This window comes from Silene latifolia, chromosome X (genome assembly GCF_048544455.1).
Source record: "Silene latifolia isolate original U9 population chromosome X, ASM4854445v1, whole genome shotgun sequence".
Lineage (NCBI taxonomy): Eukaryota > Viridiplantae > Streptophyta > Magnoliopsida > Caryophyllales > Caryophyllaceae > Silene > Silene latifolia.
Window position 1 is genome coordinate 271142357 of NC_133537.1, and position 17161 is coordinate 271159517.

At 38.3% G+C, this 17161-nt stretch overlaps 1 protein-coding gene across 2 annotated transcripts; it reads right to left on the reverse strand.

The window, feature by feature from the left end:
• Nucleotides 1-4195: 4195 nt before the first annotated feature.
• LOC141616762 (vacuolar fusion protein CCZ1 homolog B-like) lies at nt 4196-16869 on the reverse strand. 2 transcript variants are annotated; one of them, XM_074433891.1, is made up of 9 exons: nt 16429-16869; nt 15581-15674; nt 14750-14933; nt 14413-14522; nt 13672-13767; nt 13130-13543; nt 12622-12777; nt 11536-11765; nt 4196-4623 (listed from the first exon to the last, which is right to left on the reverse strand). In XM_074433891.1, exons 1-9 carry the CDS (start codon nt 16608-16610, stop codon nt 4593-4595), a joined length of 1497 nt encoding a protein of 498 aa, XP_074289992.1. In that variant the 5' UTR covers nt 16611-16869; the 3' UTR covers nt 4196-4592. The 2 variants fall into 2 exon arrangements, with proteins under 2 accessions (XP_074289992.1, XP_074289993.1); XM_074433892.1 differs by lacking the exon at nt 16429-16869 and adding an exon at nt 15969-16252.
• Nucleotides 16870-17161: the final 292 nt, after the last annotated feature.

The window sequence follows — 17161 nt, forward strand, 5'->3', positions numbered from 1 at the left end:
TTTGGCATGAACATAACAAGAAATATGGATTGGACAAATATTAATTGGAAGATGGAGCGAGTAATATTTTAATTAATTTTCTAAGATTACTTTCTTATATGTAATATTACTCATTTAATTATCTCATCATGTCTTACAAAAATGTCGTATGGTTTCTTTTGTTTAAAACATTTACTAACATATGTCTTTTTATACATTTTTTTTGTTTTGAAAATAAATTTTAACAGGTTGTGTCGATTAACTCCAAGTTATTGAATCATTTCGAATTTGGGTTGTTTAGGGCTATAGGTTGCGAGTTAAGATTTACGGGTATAGACCTTGATAAAACAGGTAGATCGGACCGAGTAAAGTTTGCTACTAATCATAAATTTTGATTCTTTCTCTAAATTAAAGTGCGTCATTTAACGAAAACAATGGAAGAGTACAATATTTTATTACCTTGACATATATCTTACTTTATGCTGATAATTCAATTTTAGAAGAAATAGAAATAAATATAATTTACCTAACATTTCCTAAGTATTCTATAATATATATCCAAACCACGAGCGAATGTGCTGAGATTGGGGTTGAGAGGGATGTTGCGGTCCGGGGTGTTGGGTGTGGTCACCACTTTAGTGGAGGGTGTAGGCTTCGAGGTAAGTTGGTTAGTGATGGCAAACACTACTTCCAGACATCCAGGTGATGATGCTTGAGAGAGGAAATGAGAGAGAAGGTTGAGAATTGAGAGGAGAATAAACGATTGGGGTAATATGAAAAAAAGCGTACAACAATGAGTAAAATTAAATGAATATTGCGTAAATAAACATGTTATGAAATGTACAATAATTTTCGATCCACTTTTCAGATTTCACCTTTCATAAGTTAAAAAGTCGACTAGGAGAAAAAGAAAAAGCAGAATACTTCGAATAAAACTGAGAACATAAACTTATCAAAAGTGTATGGGTAAACAAAGTCAAATTTTCTAATGTTTAATAATTTAATAAATCCAAAAAATAAGTAATTTTTACTTTTAATAATACTTTTCGTTACCACTCGTGCAGTGCACGGGTTCAAAAACTAGTATTATATTAAAGCTGAAACCAGCAGCCCATTTGATCGCCACATGTCAACAACCTACTCCTACACCACGTGTCAACAACCTACTCCTACACCCCGTGTCATTAATTGCATTGCAATAAACGGCAATTTCCTCCTATAACCATGCTACCAATTATTCTAATAATATTCTGTTTGACCGAATATTATATTATATATTTGTATAAAATGATAAGATACCGGATATCAAGGTGTATAAAATGACAATATTTCGGATTGTCTTTGTTATTCTGATTAGGATATTTAATGCACGTTTGAAATTATTGTTATTGTGATTTCCTAAAATGTATTAGGAAAGTTATTTAATATTCTTTGGATTTTGTACGTGATTGTCTGTATCAATTTTTTTTTCTTTTTTATTGTAATCTTAGGATTTCAGTAAATGACACGTGGCGCAGGAGTAGGTGTTGACACGTGGCGATCAAATTGGCTGCTGGTTTCAGCTTTAATATAATACTAGTATTGGTGTCCGGCTTCGTCTGGGCTGCCTCTACTTACCATTAATTTTTTTATTAAATAAAATTACTTAAAGTTGCATAACCCATCAATTTATCATTAATATATTTTTTATAACATATCCTAAAATTACGATGAAATAAATTTTGAGACAAATTCACTACTCCCGCTATTAATATTTTACTTTTATTAATGAAACAATAGTAATAACATTTCACTACTTGCCCGTAATCATTGTTATTTTCACTACTCCCGCCGTAATTATTGTTCTTTGTCCTCTCGCCGCATTAATATTGATAATTTCACTACCCCGCCGTAATTATTGTTACTTTCACTATTGCCGCATTAATATTGATTATTTCACTACTCCCGTTGTTTCTACCACTCTCACTAATCTCGTTGATAATATTATTACTTTTACTATTCAAATGAGTACTATCATATAACTATATCCAACGTTACTACAATTCTTTTCTTTACTGACGAAATTATTTTTACTACTTAGGCATGCAATTTTAAGAGGATTATATATTTATATAAATATATTACATATGTGCATTAAATCATATCGAAAGAATTATGCAATATTATATATTATGGAATCTAACTTGAACTATTTATAACCTACTTATTATATTTTTGTATGTTAAATAATTAACATTTTTATATACATCTAATAAACTATAAAGTTTAATAAAATTGCATAGATTTTAATTTCAATATATAATTTTATGATGATAATAATTAATACCATAAGTGTGCATGTTTATACTAATTAATTAGGAAAATTATCAGGCATCTTCATTCTTTTAGTCTCCTTGAAATTGACCATCTCAATGTCTTCTATAAATATTTAGGAAAATTATCAGGCATCTTCTTTCTTTTAGTCTCTTTGAAATTGACCATCTTAATTAATTATTTTATTTTAAGGAAATTAACCATCTTAATTAATTATTTTATTTTAAGGAAATTAACCATGTTTAGGAAAATTCCAAGCTTCTATATAATTTAATTTTAACCCAAACTATATAATATCTGCATTGAGATCCCTTAGTCGGGTCCATCACGCGTTGCTATTGATTTAAAACTATATACGGAGTAGTAATTAATTTGTATAACTTTCTTTAATTACATTAAGTCCCTTAATTTCTGGATTTAATATATAGTATTGATTGATGATTGATTGATATGATATATGATACGTCCATGACTAGAGTATATTTTCATCCATTCACATTCTTTCATTATTGTCCTCTTCAACCCAGTTATTATACTCCGTATTTGCATTTCATCCATCGCCAAATAAAATCCAAAATCTTCCACTATCAATTTTTCTATTAAATTACGTAGTTGCTCATTATTTTTACTCTTTCATGGACGGGTTATTATACTCCATATTTGCTCATTATTCGTGGACGGGTTTTACTCTTTTATGGACTTTTTTTCATTATTTTTCCATAGTATGCCCTTTGCCTACAAACCAAAAAAAAAAACTCTTTCTAATTCTCTCCTCACAAAATTATTCAAATCCACAAAATGAATCAAATCCGTCAAATTAAACAATTACGGATGCTAATTCTCGTATCGATCAAGTAATAATTCTAATTCTTAATTTTATTAATTATAGTATTATACAAATTAAGATATTGATTTACACTAATAAATTAGGGTTTGTTTAAACTGTCGCCGGCGTTAGGGTAAGGGATGGCGTCCGGTGGGCAGAGGCACGGCGTCCGTCGGCTGTTGTGGCGGTGACGTTGTCGTCTTCAGCAATGAACTTTCCCTTGTCATGGTTGTTTTTCGAGTCCTTGCTCTCCGACAATGCTTGGTTCACAAAACTTACATTTACCCATCTGATTTCTTCATCATCAGTCGTCATTTTTGACTGATTCAAGCAGTAACTAGGAAAGACATTGGGTGCATGTGATTGGTAATCAACGTTATTGCTTAGCTATATATTTTATAATTTTGATCTGTTAAGCATACTGACTAACCAAACTATTCGGTACTCTCTATCGATTATCCGCATAAATGAAATACAGTAAGGATGGGAGTTACTCATGAATAAAGAAAGACGGCTAAAAAATGATATTTGGAAAATTGAATATAGAAAGAGAAAATTGAAAATTTGGGAGTTGAAATAAAAGGGGGTAAAATGGTCATTTTCGTCCATGATAGAGTAAAACTCGTCCATGAATGACAACACCCTTAAATTAAATCTCTATTCGGAAAGACGAAAAAAAACACCTGAGTTTTATTTACTAATATTTGTTTTAAGGTAAAAAGAAACATGCACGGGAATGTATGAATAGATTACTCCGTATTTGTTTAAAGTTGTAAACAGTTGGAACATAATTGTATCTTTGTGTTAAATTTTTGTTCCATATATTTTGAAGATAGTAGCTGTCTGTATACATAGCACACAAATTGCGAACATCAAAACAAACTCTGGCAAAAGTACTAAATATAGGGCGCCCATAAATACACGGGCAACATCTACTTGGACACGGAAAATGCTCTCTTTCAGCTCTAATTTGCAGAGTGGTGGGGTCCACTTACTTTGTCTATATGCAAGATTATCCGTGTCCCAGTACAATCCCTCCGTGAATTTATGGGCACCCTAAATATATCATACAGCGACTTTGTAAATACTAGCTCGCAAGAAAATTAGACAGTTTTCCTTTTTTTTCCAGTTTAGCCGCAGAAATTTATATCGATGAGAATTAAGCCTCAGAAGCATGAAAACATGATAATAAAACACTAATCCCTAAAACAAAAATTACAATATCTACATCTAGTACTAACATAAGTCGGTTTACAATTAAACTAGGAACTACTGAGCCGAAATGTGCGGAATCCCCTTCACTTTCTCCAGAGCATAAAGCAATATATTTCTCAGTATCATGGTCTCCGACGGAGGATAGCGCTAGCAGGGGCAGACAGTTTATAAAAAATGACTTTGACTGGAGTTTACGAGTTCTAATCCCGGGAGCAATATTTTGAGCATTGTGCATCCAGACAGGGAGATGCTGTAAACCTTAATCCAAAGAGAAAGCCCCATTGCAATACCTAAAAATGAATACAATGAAAAGAAATTGTGAGTATTTGTTATGTATGCCACGAAAATTTATTCAAATGAAGACGACGACTTTATTACTTGGTTTTGGCTTATAATAGAGCAAAGCAAAAAAGTTTCTATATTGATGAAAGTTTACCTTAGGCTCAATGAGCCTTTAATGCCTGGTTTTTTCCTGGCTATGGAGGGGGGATATTTGCTGTGGGTGCAATTCCGGTATGAGGAGGTCTTTAAATATTGTATCAAGTGTGGGAAGATTGGACATAGAGGGTCTCAGTGTAGGGAGTCTCTGATGAATGTGGTTACTAGTATCAATAGTATGTTGGATAAAACTGTGGAGAAAGGTTTTCCTGTGTATCAGACTAACAGCAATCACACCATGTTCAACCTGGATTTGCGTGCTACTCCTTCTACCACAAAGTTCCTTTCCTCACGGGTGAGGCTCGGCAATGAAAGGGGTTCACAAAGGAGAAGGAGAAGGTGGGAATCACCTGAGAGAGCTGTTGATTTTGATCTGGGCATCACTCCAGGGGGGCGAGTTCTCCCTGGTATGTCCTTTGCTGTCACGGCTCAGCCTTTTGCTGGGCCTGTGGTGTTTCAGGTAGGTACAGGGGGTGCTGAAAATGGGGTGGGAGCTGGTGGTAGTGACAATGGGACCAGGGAGCAGGGTTCTAAGCTGGGTAATGCTAATGGGCTTATTATTACTGATAATCATGCTGAGGGAAATGAAGGTGCAGATGTGGTCATGTCTGATGTGCAGGCAGGAGAGAATGGTGATGGTCAAGCAGTAGCTGCTGTTGCTGCTGCTCAGAATGTGGTGTTAACTGCTGGTAGTCAGGTTCCTGTGGGCGGGGACCTGCCTGGTGCTGGGGGCTGGCTTGTGGAAGAAGATAACAACAATGAAAACTTTCATAGTGCAGGGGAGGAGATGGAGATACAGGAGGATCTGAATCTGCTCCAGCAGGGGGTTCTGGTGCAACTTCAAGCTGAAGATCCATATGTTGTTTATTCAACTCATGACAGTCTGAGTGGGCTGGTGGATAGGGATGAGCGGATACAGGCAGCTATCTACAACAGGATTGATGGGGACATGGATTGGGCAAGGATGGAGGATGAACAGAGAGGCTATAATCAAACATTTGAGCTACCTGTGGAGGGCTTACCTCCATGGTATCATTATCCGGGTGGCTCTCCGAGTAGGCAGGTGGGGCAAAGCTCTAGGCAAGGGCAAGGACTAGAAAATGAAGAGTATGATGTGGTGTTGGGACAGATGAATGGGGTAGCTGTGATTGCAGGGGAAGAGGATAATAATGGCAATGCAGGCATGGAAGAATCTGATGCAGATGATGAAGCTTCTTCTGGACCTGATGCTGATGAACTTGCAAATGAGTGGTTCAATGCTCATGAGGCTCTTATGTCTGATGACTCATTTTCTGAGAGGGGGTCTGAGGAGATTATTATCATATCATCTGATAGTTCGTCTGGTATCAATACTGAACTGCAGCTGACATTCCAGGGAGGCTCTGAAGCAGGCCAACAGGGCTCAAATGAGGATGTTGTGGTTGCTGGAAAACAAATTTCTCTAGCTTCAGCAGCTATTCATAGGAAGGGTAAGGAAATTGATGAGGGGTCGTCTAACTTAATCCCTTTGGAGAAATTGGTCCAGGATGCTTATGAAAAGGAGCTGGAGATGGTCAAGAATGTAAAACCAGATTGCAAGCAGGGATTAAAATTTTTTGATGTACCAGAAGTGGGGGCAAAAGCTAAGCAAATTGCAGCTTTACCTATTGGAAGCACATCTGATGGTTTGTTGGGGTTAGCTGATGTGTATCATGTCTCTGATATGCGTGATGAACATAGGGATGCAATATCTGCTGCAAGGAAGAGAAAGTGCTGTACAGAAGCGGGGGATTACATTATTCCTGAAGATGCTCAGTTGTCCCTGGACAATGCTAAGAAGTATCTACTGAGACTGGCTAAGAGAGGACGCTGGGAACATGAAATTCAGAAGGAGGAGAAGAAACAGAAGAACTGGGGCTTTAGGGTGAATATTGAAGATGTGATCATGCTGGATTCTAGTGAGTCCTCTGAACCCTCTGTCAATGGTATGGCAGCGGATGGATTTGGCTTTGCGGAGGTTGGGCCGTCACAACCTCCTCGCTCACCATGATGGGCCTTATTTGGAATTGTAGGGGCCTTAATAATAAGCTCTCCCCTACAATCCCTAAAATAAGAGCGTTATTAGGTAGTACTTTTTATGATTTCTTATTTTTAATCGAGACTAAATGTAGTGCAAGCCAAGTTTTCCCGGTCTTTAGATAGGCAGGTTTTGTTAATCATTTTGGGGTGGATGCCGTGGGGGCCTCGGGGGGGTTATGGGTTGGATGGAGAAAGGAGTCTAGGATGAAGTTGGTCAAGGCTTGTAATAATTTTATCATTTTAGTAGTTGAAAAATATAACGGACGATTATGGTATCTTGTGCTTTTCTATGGTGCACCGACGCTTAGTATGCGTGCATCCGTTTTTATGGAGTTGGAACAATGGTTTGATACATGTACTTACCCCTTCCTTATGGTAGGGGACTTCAATCAAGTGGATTTTAGTTGGGATAAATTAAGCTCGAGTCAAAGAAAAATTGATGGAGCGGAGGAATTCCGCTCATGGAAGATTAGAAATGAGTTAGTGGACATCCCGTTTAAGGGTCCCCGGTTTACTTGGTGTAATAACCGTCAGGGGGTTAAAAGAGTTTATGAACGACTTAACAAAGCTTTGGGGTCAAAGGATTGGTTGGCTGTGTTCCCGGATACGGGCATTAAACACTACCCTATTCAGATTTCTGATCATGCTCCCATTGAAATAGATCTGAATCTTACTAGGAGTAGGGGTCACAAACCGTTTAAAATTGATGCTTGGGCTTTGGAATATGAGGATTGTTTGGAGACGATTCGCAAGGTTTGGTGTGCAAATGATAGAGGGTCGCCGGCCTTCCGTCTCGTCAGAAAGATGGCAAGAGTTAGAACAAGTGTTAAAAAATGGACTCTTGATAAAAAGGCTGAGTGGCAGTTAAAGTGGGAGGATTTTGATCGGAAATTAGAGCATGGCATGAATGTGGCATGTTCGGGTGGTGGGGACGGGGAGTATACTAAGATAAATGAGGAGGTGCGGGAGTTTGCTAAAGCCGTGGGTTTGTTTTGGAAACAAAGGGCAAAGGTAAAATGGATGGTGGATGGCGATACATGCACTAAATTCTTCTTCAATTGGGTTAAAGGTAGGGCAGGTCGAAATCATATTCATGGACTGAAGAGAAATGATGGGGCATGGTTATATGAGGAAGAACTGATAGGTGGTGAATTCCAATCAACCTTTAAGGAGCTATATAGAGCAACAGGGAATAACTTGGAGGTAAGGGATAGCTCTGTGTTTGATCATGTCCTCGTACATATTAATCGTTTTGTATCGCAGGATGAATTGGACCGGTTGGATAAACCTTTCACAGCTAAAGAGGTCCGGGGGGCTGTTTTTCAAATGGGTGCCTTCAAAGCGCCTGGACCGGACGGAATTCCAGCTTGCTTTTACCAAAAGTGTTGGTCTATGATCAAAGAAGAGTTTACGAATGCGGTGCTGTCTATTCTTAATTCTGGCAGGGTCTTAAAGGAGGTAAATAGAACTTTTATTACGCTCATTCCTAAGATAGACTCCCCGGAAGGGGTTTCGGATTATCGGCCCATTAGCCTCTGTAATGTGATAATGAGGGTTGTGACCAAGTGCATTGCTAACCGGATGTCAAAGGTTATGGGGGCGCTAGTCAGTGAAACTCAAAACGCTTTTTTACCAGGGAGGAATATTAGTGACAATATCTTGATGGCACATGAAGCTATTCATAATATCTCGAAGTTTCGTAAGGGGAAACATGGGAGATGTGCTTTTAAGGCTGATATGAGTAAAGCTTATGATAGGATTAGGTGGGATTTTTTGGAATCGGTTCTACTTAAATTTGGTTTTCCCCTGAATTTGGTAAAACTCATCATGAATTGTGTTACAACAGTGAGCTATGAGATTCTTCTGAATGGACCATTACCTCAATTTCGGCCAATGTGTGGGTTACGACAGGGGGATCCGCTGTCTCCTTATCTTTTTATTCTATGCATGGAGGTTCTTTCGGTCAACATAGATCATGCTCATGAAATGAAAAGGATACATGGGTTTCGGCTTTGTCGGGGAGTCCAGCCTCTAACTCATCTGTTCTTTGCTGATGACTCGGTCTTCTTTTTTAAAGATAAAGGGGGAACGGTTCTTTATCTTATGAATCTTATAAAGGAGTATTGTGAAGCCTCGGGACAAAGGATAAATCCGGCTAAATCGGGGGTTATCTTCAGCCCAAACACTACTCTAGCGAACGTTCAGAATATATTGAAGACTCTAATGATTAGGACCAACCAGGGCATTGGAAAATACCTTGGAATACCGGCAGAATTTCAGGACTCGAAAAAAGGCATCTTCAACTCCTTGGTGGAACATATTACTAAACGGATCTCCTCTTGGAATGGGATTTTTCTATCACCAGCGGGACGGCTTACTCTAATTTCATCTGTCCTATCAAACCTCTCAAATTACTTTCTATCGGTTTTCAAAATTCCGGTAAGTGTGGCAACAAAGATTAACTCTCTTTTGTCGCAATTTTGGTGGACGGGATGTAAATTGGGGAAGAATATTCACTGGTGCAGTAAAAATTTTCTAAGTCTCCCTAAAAGTAGAGGGGGCTTAGGGATCCGTAATGTGGAGTGTTTAAATCAAGCACTTTTGGCCAAGCATGGTTGGAGGTTAGTTTCTGGCGACACCTCCTTGTTTTGCAGGATATTTCGTGTCAAGGTGTTTTCGTGTCAAGGTGTTTGGGACAGATACCTTCTCTTTCAGCAGTCGTCTAACAAAGGATTCCGGCATGTCGTGGGGGGTACGCAGTATTAAGCATGGTCTTCGCATGATTCAGAACAATGTTGGGTGGAAACCTAGTAGGAATTCTTCGCTCAATGTTTGGTTGGCTAGATGGGTTGGGGGATCTAGGCCGGAACCAAATGATTGTTGGCTGGGCACTAATGAGACACATCTCGCAAATCTGCAGGTGCGGCAACTCCTTATGCCAAATGGTACGTGGCATGAGCAGTTTGTCCGGGCACTGTTTAAGGAAGAATATTCAGAAAGAATACTGGCAATGCAGTTAAAGGAACCAGGGCAAGCTGACAAGGTTTATTGGCCACTCACTAAGGATGGGAGTTATACAGTTAAGAGTGGGTATGGGCTACTTTTTGATGATTATATCCTGAAGAGGGGCTCATCTAAAGATACCTCGAGGATTGGAGATCGGGGAAAGGATTTCTGTCGGAAGCGACTATGGCACCTGCCTATTCCAAATACATGGAAGATCCTTGTGTGGAGGATCATGACCAATACCCTGCCGGTTGGAATGGAATTTCTGAGAAGAAAATTGGACATGGATACTTTCTGCGGAATGTGTGGGACTTCTAATCAAAACTTGGAAACAGTGGAGCATCTGTTTCGGGATTGTGAATGTGCAAGAAGGATTTGGGCAGGATCAGATTTGGGGATCAGAGTGGATAGTGTTGGATCCTTAAACGTCACGGACTGGATTATTGATTGGATTAAGTTACTCTCTGGCAAGGAAAGGAGGGGGGTGAAAAGAGGGTGATTAGGTTTGTCGCTGTTTTGTGGGGACTATGGAATCTTCGGAACAGAGTCAAATTTGACGGGCTGGAGCTGAATTGGCATAACACTATGGCTCTTTTCTATGACCATATTGGAGAGAAGATTCGGGTCCTCCATGATCAGGTTGATAGAGGACAGCTTGGAGCCGATAGGAGGGGATTCTCTGAGGAGAGGATGGATACGGTAAAATGGAGTTTAAAGGAAGGGTATCCTTTTTATCTAGTTGGTAGGCAGGACCACTGCAGAGCGATCAGAGTTAAAGTGGATGCAAGTTGGACCGGACATATAGGGCGGCTCTTGGGTGGGTGGCTATTGACCCGAGAGGACAAGAAATTGGGCGACGAAGTGTGAAAATTAGAGCGGAATCAGCTCTACAAGCGGAGGCCTTGGGTATGAGAGATGTTATATTATGGGCAGTCTCTGAGGGTATTCTCCATCTGGAGGTTTCGTCGGATTGTCTTCAACTTATCAATGAATTGGCAGAAGTGGAAAAAGAAGATCATCTACTGGCAGATATCATGACAGATATAAGGGGCAACTTCGGCTTTTTTCATTGTCTATGTATCAATTTCATTCCAAGACATTTTAATTCTATAGCGCATGGACTGGCCCGCCAGGCCATGAGACTGTAAAACTTTTCTTTACGGCTGTCAAAAAAAAAAAAAAAAAAAAAAAAAAAAAAAAAAAAAGCAATCACTCATCACTCAATGCAATAATCAATGTAGTTTTTAAAGAAACAGCCTCTCTACGTTGTTAACATACGAGTAAAGCCACTTCCATCCAACCCCCTTATCCCATACTAGCAAGAACCTTTAAGGCACTGTGGTACCATTGACGATGAAAAGAGACACTAAGGGAAACTTTCCCTGGATTTTAAACCCACAGTTATGAGTATATCCCCTCAATGACTTCACCGGTTAGCTCAAAATGACAAAGCACAAGAGAAGTCAAGATGGAAAAAAATGAATGGTATAGACAGAGTTCTCGGGGCCACTTATCAGCACAATGCCACTATCCAAGGGGAAAATGAAGAAGGTAGACTGCTGAAAAGACGGCCACAAGGGTGGCATAACAAGGATAACCCCCATGGAAGACTAATTGATTAGGAATAGCATATACAAAGCTAAGAATGAGACATACAAACAATGACTGTCGAAGATAAATGAATAGCAACACATAAATACCTATGGCTGAACTTCTCAACAGCATCTGATGCATTAAGAAGTGTTTCATCTGCTTTCTCCAAAACAACATAGAGCTCTTTCCCTCTCGTGACCCGAGCAACGACCCATGCATTATTCTTTGCTCGAATGCACACTTCAAGGTCCTTTTCATTGTTCCCTTCATCCCCTTGAACTCTACTCTTTTCCAGATCAACTTCTTCCCTCAGCTTGCACATAGCAACCAAAGATTCCTGAAAGGACGTCGTATTAACATACAATGCATTTAATAGGTTTGAAGTGTTTATGTGACACAAGGTTCCACACAGCTTCACCACTATGACGTGTGTCAAATTTCTAGTTCAATAATATAGCACACTAAGCAAATCGAGTAAAGAAACAATTACTGGCTAACCCTATGTAGTACCTCCATCCTAAATTTGTTGCCCCTATTTCACTTTGTTGGCCAACCAATATTAATGTTGACCATTAGTTTCTCTAAATATATGCATAGATATAAAATAAAATTAACCATGTTTGATTAATCTTCACAAATATCTTATATTAAAAGTTCGTAGCTATTGTATAATGATCCATCAAAGTCGATACCCTTTGCCTTTCAATGTCAAATGGGGATAATAGGATGGTGGATTATATATGATGCTTACACATGAACACCATAAAAAGTTTTCTACTGATAAGAAAAAACATACTCACTCTCATAGTCTCATCCAATCTATTCTACCTACTTCAGTTTTTGATTTTAATGTTTTTAACTTTGACCATAAAAATATGTTGGAAAAATATCAAAATTAAAAATTGGCATTAATATATCTACATTTGTTATCAAAAATGTCGTTCATAAAATTATGATTCCAACTAAAGAAAATTAATACTATATAAATAAATGAACAAACATTTGGTCCAAGTGTGGTTACTGGATAGGGAGACTACACAAAAGCACGTGGATAGATTGGACTAGAGGGAGTATTTCTTACTTCGATAAGAAAACAAAAGAATATTTGTGTATTTAAGAATTAATCAGATTAAGCAAAAGAGCAATCAGAACAAGTCTAGAATTCCATTCGTGGTATTGTGACATAGTACTACCTTCGCCAAGGTTGCAACTTTAGAAGTTGGAGAAGCCCTGGAAACACTTCTATCACCATCAACTAACAGGTACCTGTACCCACCGACATGATATGCATTCTCACCACCCCAACCCTTTGAGAGTTTTTCTTCAACTTTGAGGATTTTCAGTGATGCCTAACGGATAATAAACAATAAGAATAGAAGAATGAGCATAGTCACACAGAGATACACAAAAGATAACTAGATAAGTCTAGGGATTTACAGTGTAGTAAGGAAACTCGAAAGATGCACTACTTATTAATAAATGACACTGAGACTACAAAAATCTCAAAATTCATACTGATCTTAAGAGGTAGTGTCCACAAAACACGTTAAAATTAATATAAATTAACAAAATTAATTTAGTTAAGTCAACTTTTCAGAGACACAAAGGCCTTGAACCCTTTATACAGGTTCCACTACCAAATGATAGGACTATACAAGCATATCGCAAATGCCCATAACTGACGAGAAGATAGATACTTACATCCTCGAGAAGCTGGTGTTTCACCAGAGGAATATCTCTCTGCGCATTATTAATTGAGGTGGCAGGAATGAGAAGAATAATTGTGACATTCTTCTGCTGATAGGCACAAAGATACACTCTTTCGTTTGTCTGCTGAAGCCAAATTGTAGGGATTGAAGAATTTTCAACATCAATTTCTGAACCCCATGGATCAGCTACAAGAAAATTGTCCTTTCCTTTAGACCATTTGCCTAGTTGCAATGGCCGTAGTATGGGTTTTCTGTTATCTCCACTGGAGGAGGTATCTCGTGATCCTTGACTACTATGTGGTGCAGTGCTTCCTTTGCGAAGATAAGACCAAGAGCTTGAACTAGAAGAAAGAGCGCGAGGAGACATCCTCATAACAGCATAAGTGTATAAGTTGACAGTATCATCCTGATAAAAATCATCACTGTAATAAAATTCCAGTTGGGTTCAGGGAATCCCCTACTAGTTGACTCATAAAGTTCAGACTTCAGAGCATTGATGTAAAATTAAATTAACGTTAAAGATATAAGAAATACCGGGAAGAGTGACGTTGAGACCAACAGGTCATGAAACAACACCATGGAATGGCACCTAACATTTCTCAAGCATGAACCGAGCACTCTCACAAGTGACTGCCCATGAAAATGATAATGACATACATAAGATAATTTCATGCAGGGTAAATCAAAGTATTAAGATATGGAAGACAGGAAGCCAACAAAGTATAAGTAAGTGAGAGAATAGTTTTTGCTACGTGTGCATATGTAGTATTGTAGGATGGTGCATCGGTATGATTTCAATTGTAGCAAATAGTACGACATCCCCCCCCGGGGTTGTAAACCTTTTTAAACAGGTAAATGAATTCCTCTTATATGATACTGCGCTAGTGGCCTAAAGAGACCCTAGGAAATTACCCTTCCGCATTCATAATAAACACATCCTGGAAAAATGGCAAAATTATGCTGATGTGTTAGATCTAAATTCAACAAACATAATTCCAGAGTCCAGAACACCTTTTCTTCTTTACGGCTGCCAAAACTAACAAAACCAGAAAGCAAGGGCGTGCATGGTCCACCAAAAGTCGTTTTATACAGCTCTCTGAAGCCAATTGAGTGGCAAACCTCTAATGCTAACAAGATGAGTATAATAACTATAAGCAGTTTTATACAGCTCTCTGAAGCAAATATCAGGGATAGTCAAGAAAAAGATGTATCGTTATGTCCAAAATTGACAGCCATCCACTGCCAAGAGAAAATGTAAATCAGCTTTAGAATTACCTGTACTTCTAGAGCCGCCTCACGACTCACCGTCAACATCTGCACAGTTCCTCTTTCTTTCAAAGAGTCGCGGAAGGATGGTAATTGAAGTTTCTTCCCAGAAATTAAGTCTGCCTCAAACAGAAAATTTTCACACGAAGCCCAAGGGAAGAAACGTTAGCGCAATGCCAGTTGCAGAAACTGAATGAAAGTTGACACGGAAACTTCAGCATTACCGAAGCAACAGAAATCCAAATGACTATTTTTGACAGGCTAACAATTGGTAGCTCACAATGAATTTTCAACTTAAAAGACAATGGGAAATGACAAGCCGCTTTATTACAATAATTACCCTTACCGTATAGATTATCCGTAATAAAGGAGTACAAAAGAGGATGAAGTAGCGCTCCACTAGAATCCTTGTCAAGCATCTCTCTTACGGATCCATTGAACATCACAAACAGAGAATGCACTTCTTTAAGCATACTCCTTAGAGCATCAATGCGCCATATCCCCTCTAACTCTCTGTTCTTCTCCACTATCTGCACCAGACAAAAGCACAAGGCATGTGTATTGAGCATCAAGCACAAACATCAGGATATGCTGTCGCTGAAACCTGTAACTGCAGCATCACTTAACAAAAGCTTACCAGAGGTTATCTTTCCTACGATTCAACTGCAAATGTCATAGCTTCTAAAACAAACCCAGATGGTATGGACTCTATAGGCATTGCGTGTATATTTAACACAAATGAAAAACATAAGGAAACAAAGTTGAGGTCGAGGCTGCAAATGCTGCAAAGCCTTCCAGGTCCATAGACTTTTTTTCTGATGCTGGAGAATTAATTCTAATAAAAAACAATGGATATAACATACAAAAAACAGGGAACAAGAAGTCGTCTTTAAAAACTATACTTACCCAAAGCTATCAAGATTCGAGACCGAAGAAGAAAGTATTTCTTAAGGCCTCCTCAAGTATTTGATTTATGCATTTTTTTATAACTACTACCTCAAATAACCACGTTTTTAAGAATAACCGTCTTTGTAATTTATGTTAAAATTACCACCAACATACCTGTTTGGATTAGAATATACTACCAAATGTCAATCCGAGGAAACCAAACTCAATCACAGATTCACAGCCATGCAAAACGGTGTAGAATACATTTTTCTAAGTAGGAAACACTTACCATGACCATCCAAATGTCAGGCTCTGCCTCATAGAAAACATGAGAGTGCCTCTCTGCCTCAATCACCTCACAAACAGCATCCGGAGAAAAAATCCTATCCAAAAAGCAGAATAAGTTCTCTTTCTCAGAAGAAAGCAAAGCATTTTTTTACAAGTAAAACAGCAAGTTAGTTTAAGGACACCATAGGGGATGTAAAACTATAACAAACATGTACAAAAATTGCAAAGGATCGCAGCAGGAGGGATATGTGACAAGTGAAAGAGAAATATCCCCCCACCCCACCACGAAATGTCATCAATCGAACATCAAAATCCAAGCTGAGAGCATACTCACAAATAGTTGATATGCCATCAATACTCCCTATATGCTAATAGTAAAACATGCTTACATCTTGAGCTCCCTAGACATGACAACATGCACCTTGAATCTCTTAGTATCGAATTACAAGCTCGAGATTAGCCCCTATACCAGTCTCAAATAAACTATCAAGTACTTGAAAACCTCAACAAAGCAATCTCCAATAGCAACAATCACCAATTGAGAATCCCACTACTCCAAAAACCCTCAAAGTACCGAAATATACTCAAGTAGTTGCTTCTAAGAGATGATGAAAACCAATTCCGGGGATTAATAATACAATGGACTAACTTTAAAAAATCGAAAAATTCATATATTCCAACAGCTTAGGGAGGCGGCAACCCATTTCGCCACCTTATAAAACGATCATGACCTTAAATACTGCTCCCTCGGTCCCAGTCATCTGCGCCTCACAAAGAATAAAAAAGATAAACAATGATCGGGATACAGATACAAAAGGAATACGAAAAGGCAAAAAAGAAGCAAGAAACCTTGTAAAAGTGATCAAACCCTCACTAAGGCCAATAACAGAGAGTTGCTCAGTCAAATGCAAATCAGGAGGATAGAAAAACAGAATTTTTTCAACTTCTTCACCCTCTCGTTGACCTCTCCTTGAGTCAAACACACACAATTTTACTGTAATCGGCGATTTCGTCGTCGAATACAGACCCATCTTCGATATATCCAACTCTAATTCGTGTAAATTTGAGAAATCACAGCATCAAATGGCTAGGGTTTCGAAATTCACCGATGTTGACCCCTATCTCAATTGTACAAATTAGGGGAATGTACAAGGATCGCAGTATATGAGGAGAAGAATCAAGACGGGAATTGCGACGATAGATGAGGAATTTCGGAAACACCAAAGTGCCAATTTGCCCCCCTTAATTTTGTTCAATTGTGAAATTAGCTCCTTTATATTTCAATTGTAGAAATTAAGTCCCTTAACTTTAGTCAAATGTAAAATTAAACTTCATTATTTGATTTTTCATGAAATTCCACAAAAATTCATTTTTATAATCCAATTAAATCGGGACATGTTAAATCCCGCACAACATTTTACTAAATCCCGTACAATTATTCACCTTATACCAAATATACCCTGTGACACCCTCATTTATTGCGGAAAAGTAAACACATAATTCTAGATAAAAACTGCATGAATATGTTTGTAATAGGTTCATTTGGGTAAAAACCTGTAATTTTTAAAACCTGAACCTGTTA

Excerpts from the sequence above, each read along its gene's own strand:
- LOC141616762 (XM_074433891.1), bottom strand. The coding sequence starts at position 16,610 with ATGGGTCTGTATTCGACGACGAAATCGCCGATTACAGTAAAATTGTGT. Across the intron at positions 14,934-15,580 it reads CTGACATTTGGATGGTCATG|ATAGTGGAGAAGAACAGAGA; the intron begins GTAAGTGTTTCC and ends TGTCTGGTGCAG. Across the intron at positions 11,766-12,621 it reads AAGTTGCAACCTTGGCGAAG|GAATCTTTGGTTGCTATGTG; the intron begins GTAGTACTATGT and ends ACGTCCTTTCAG.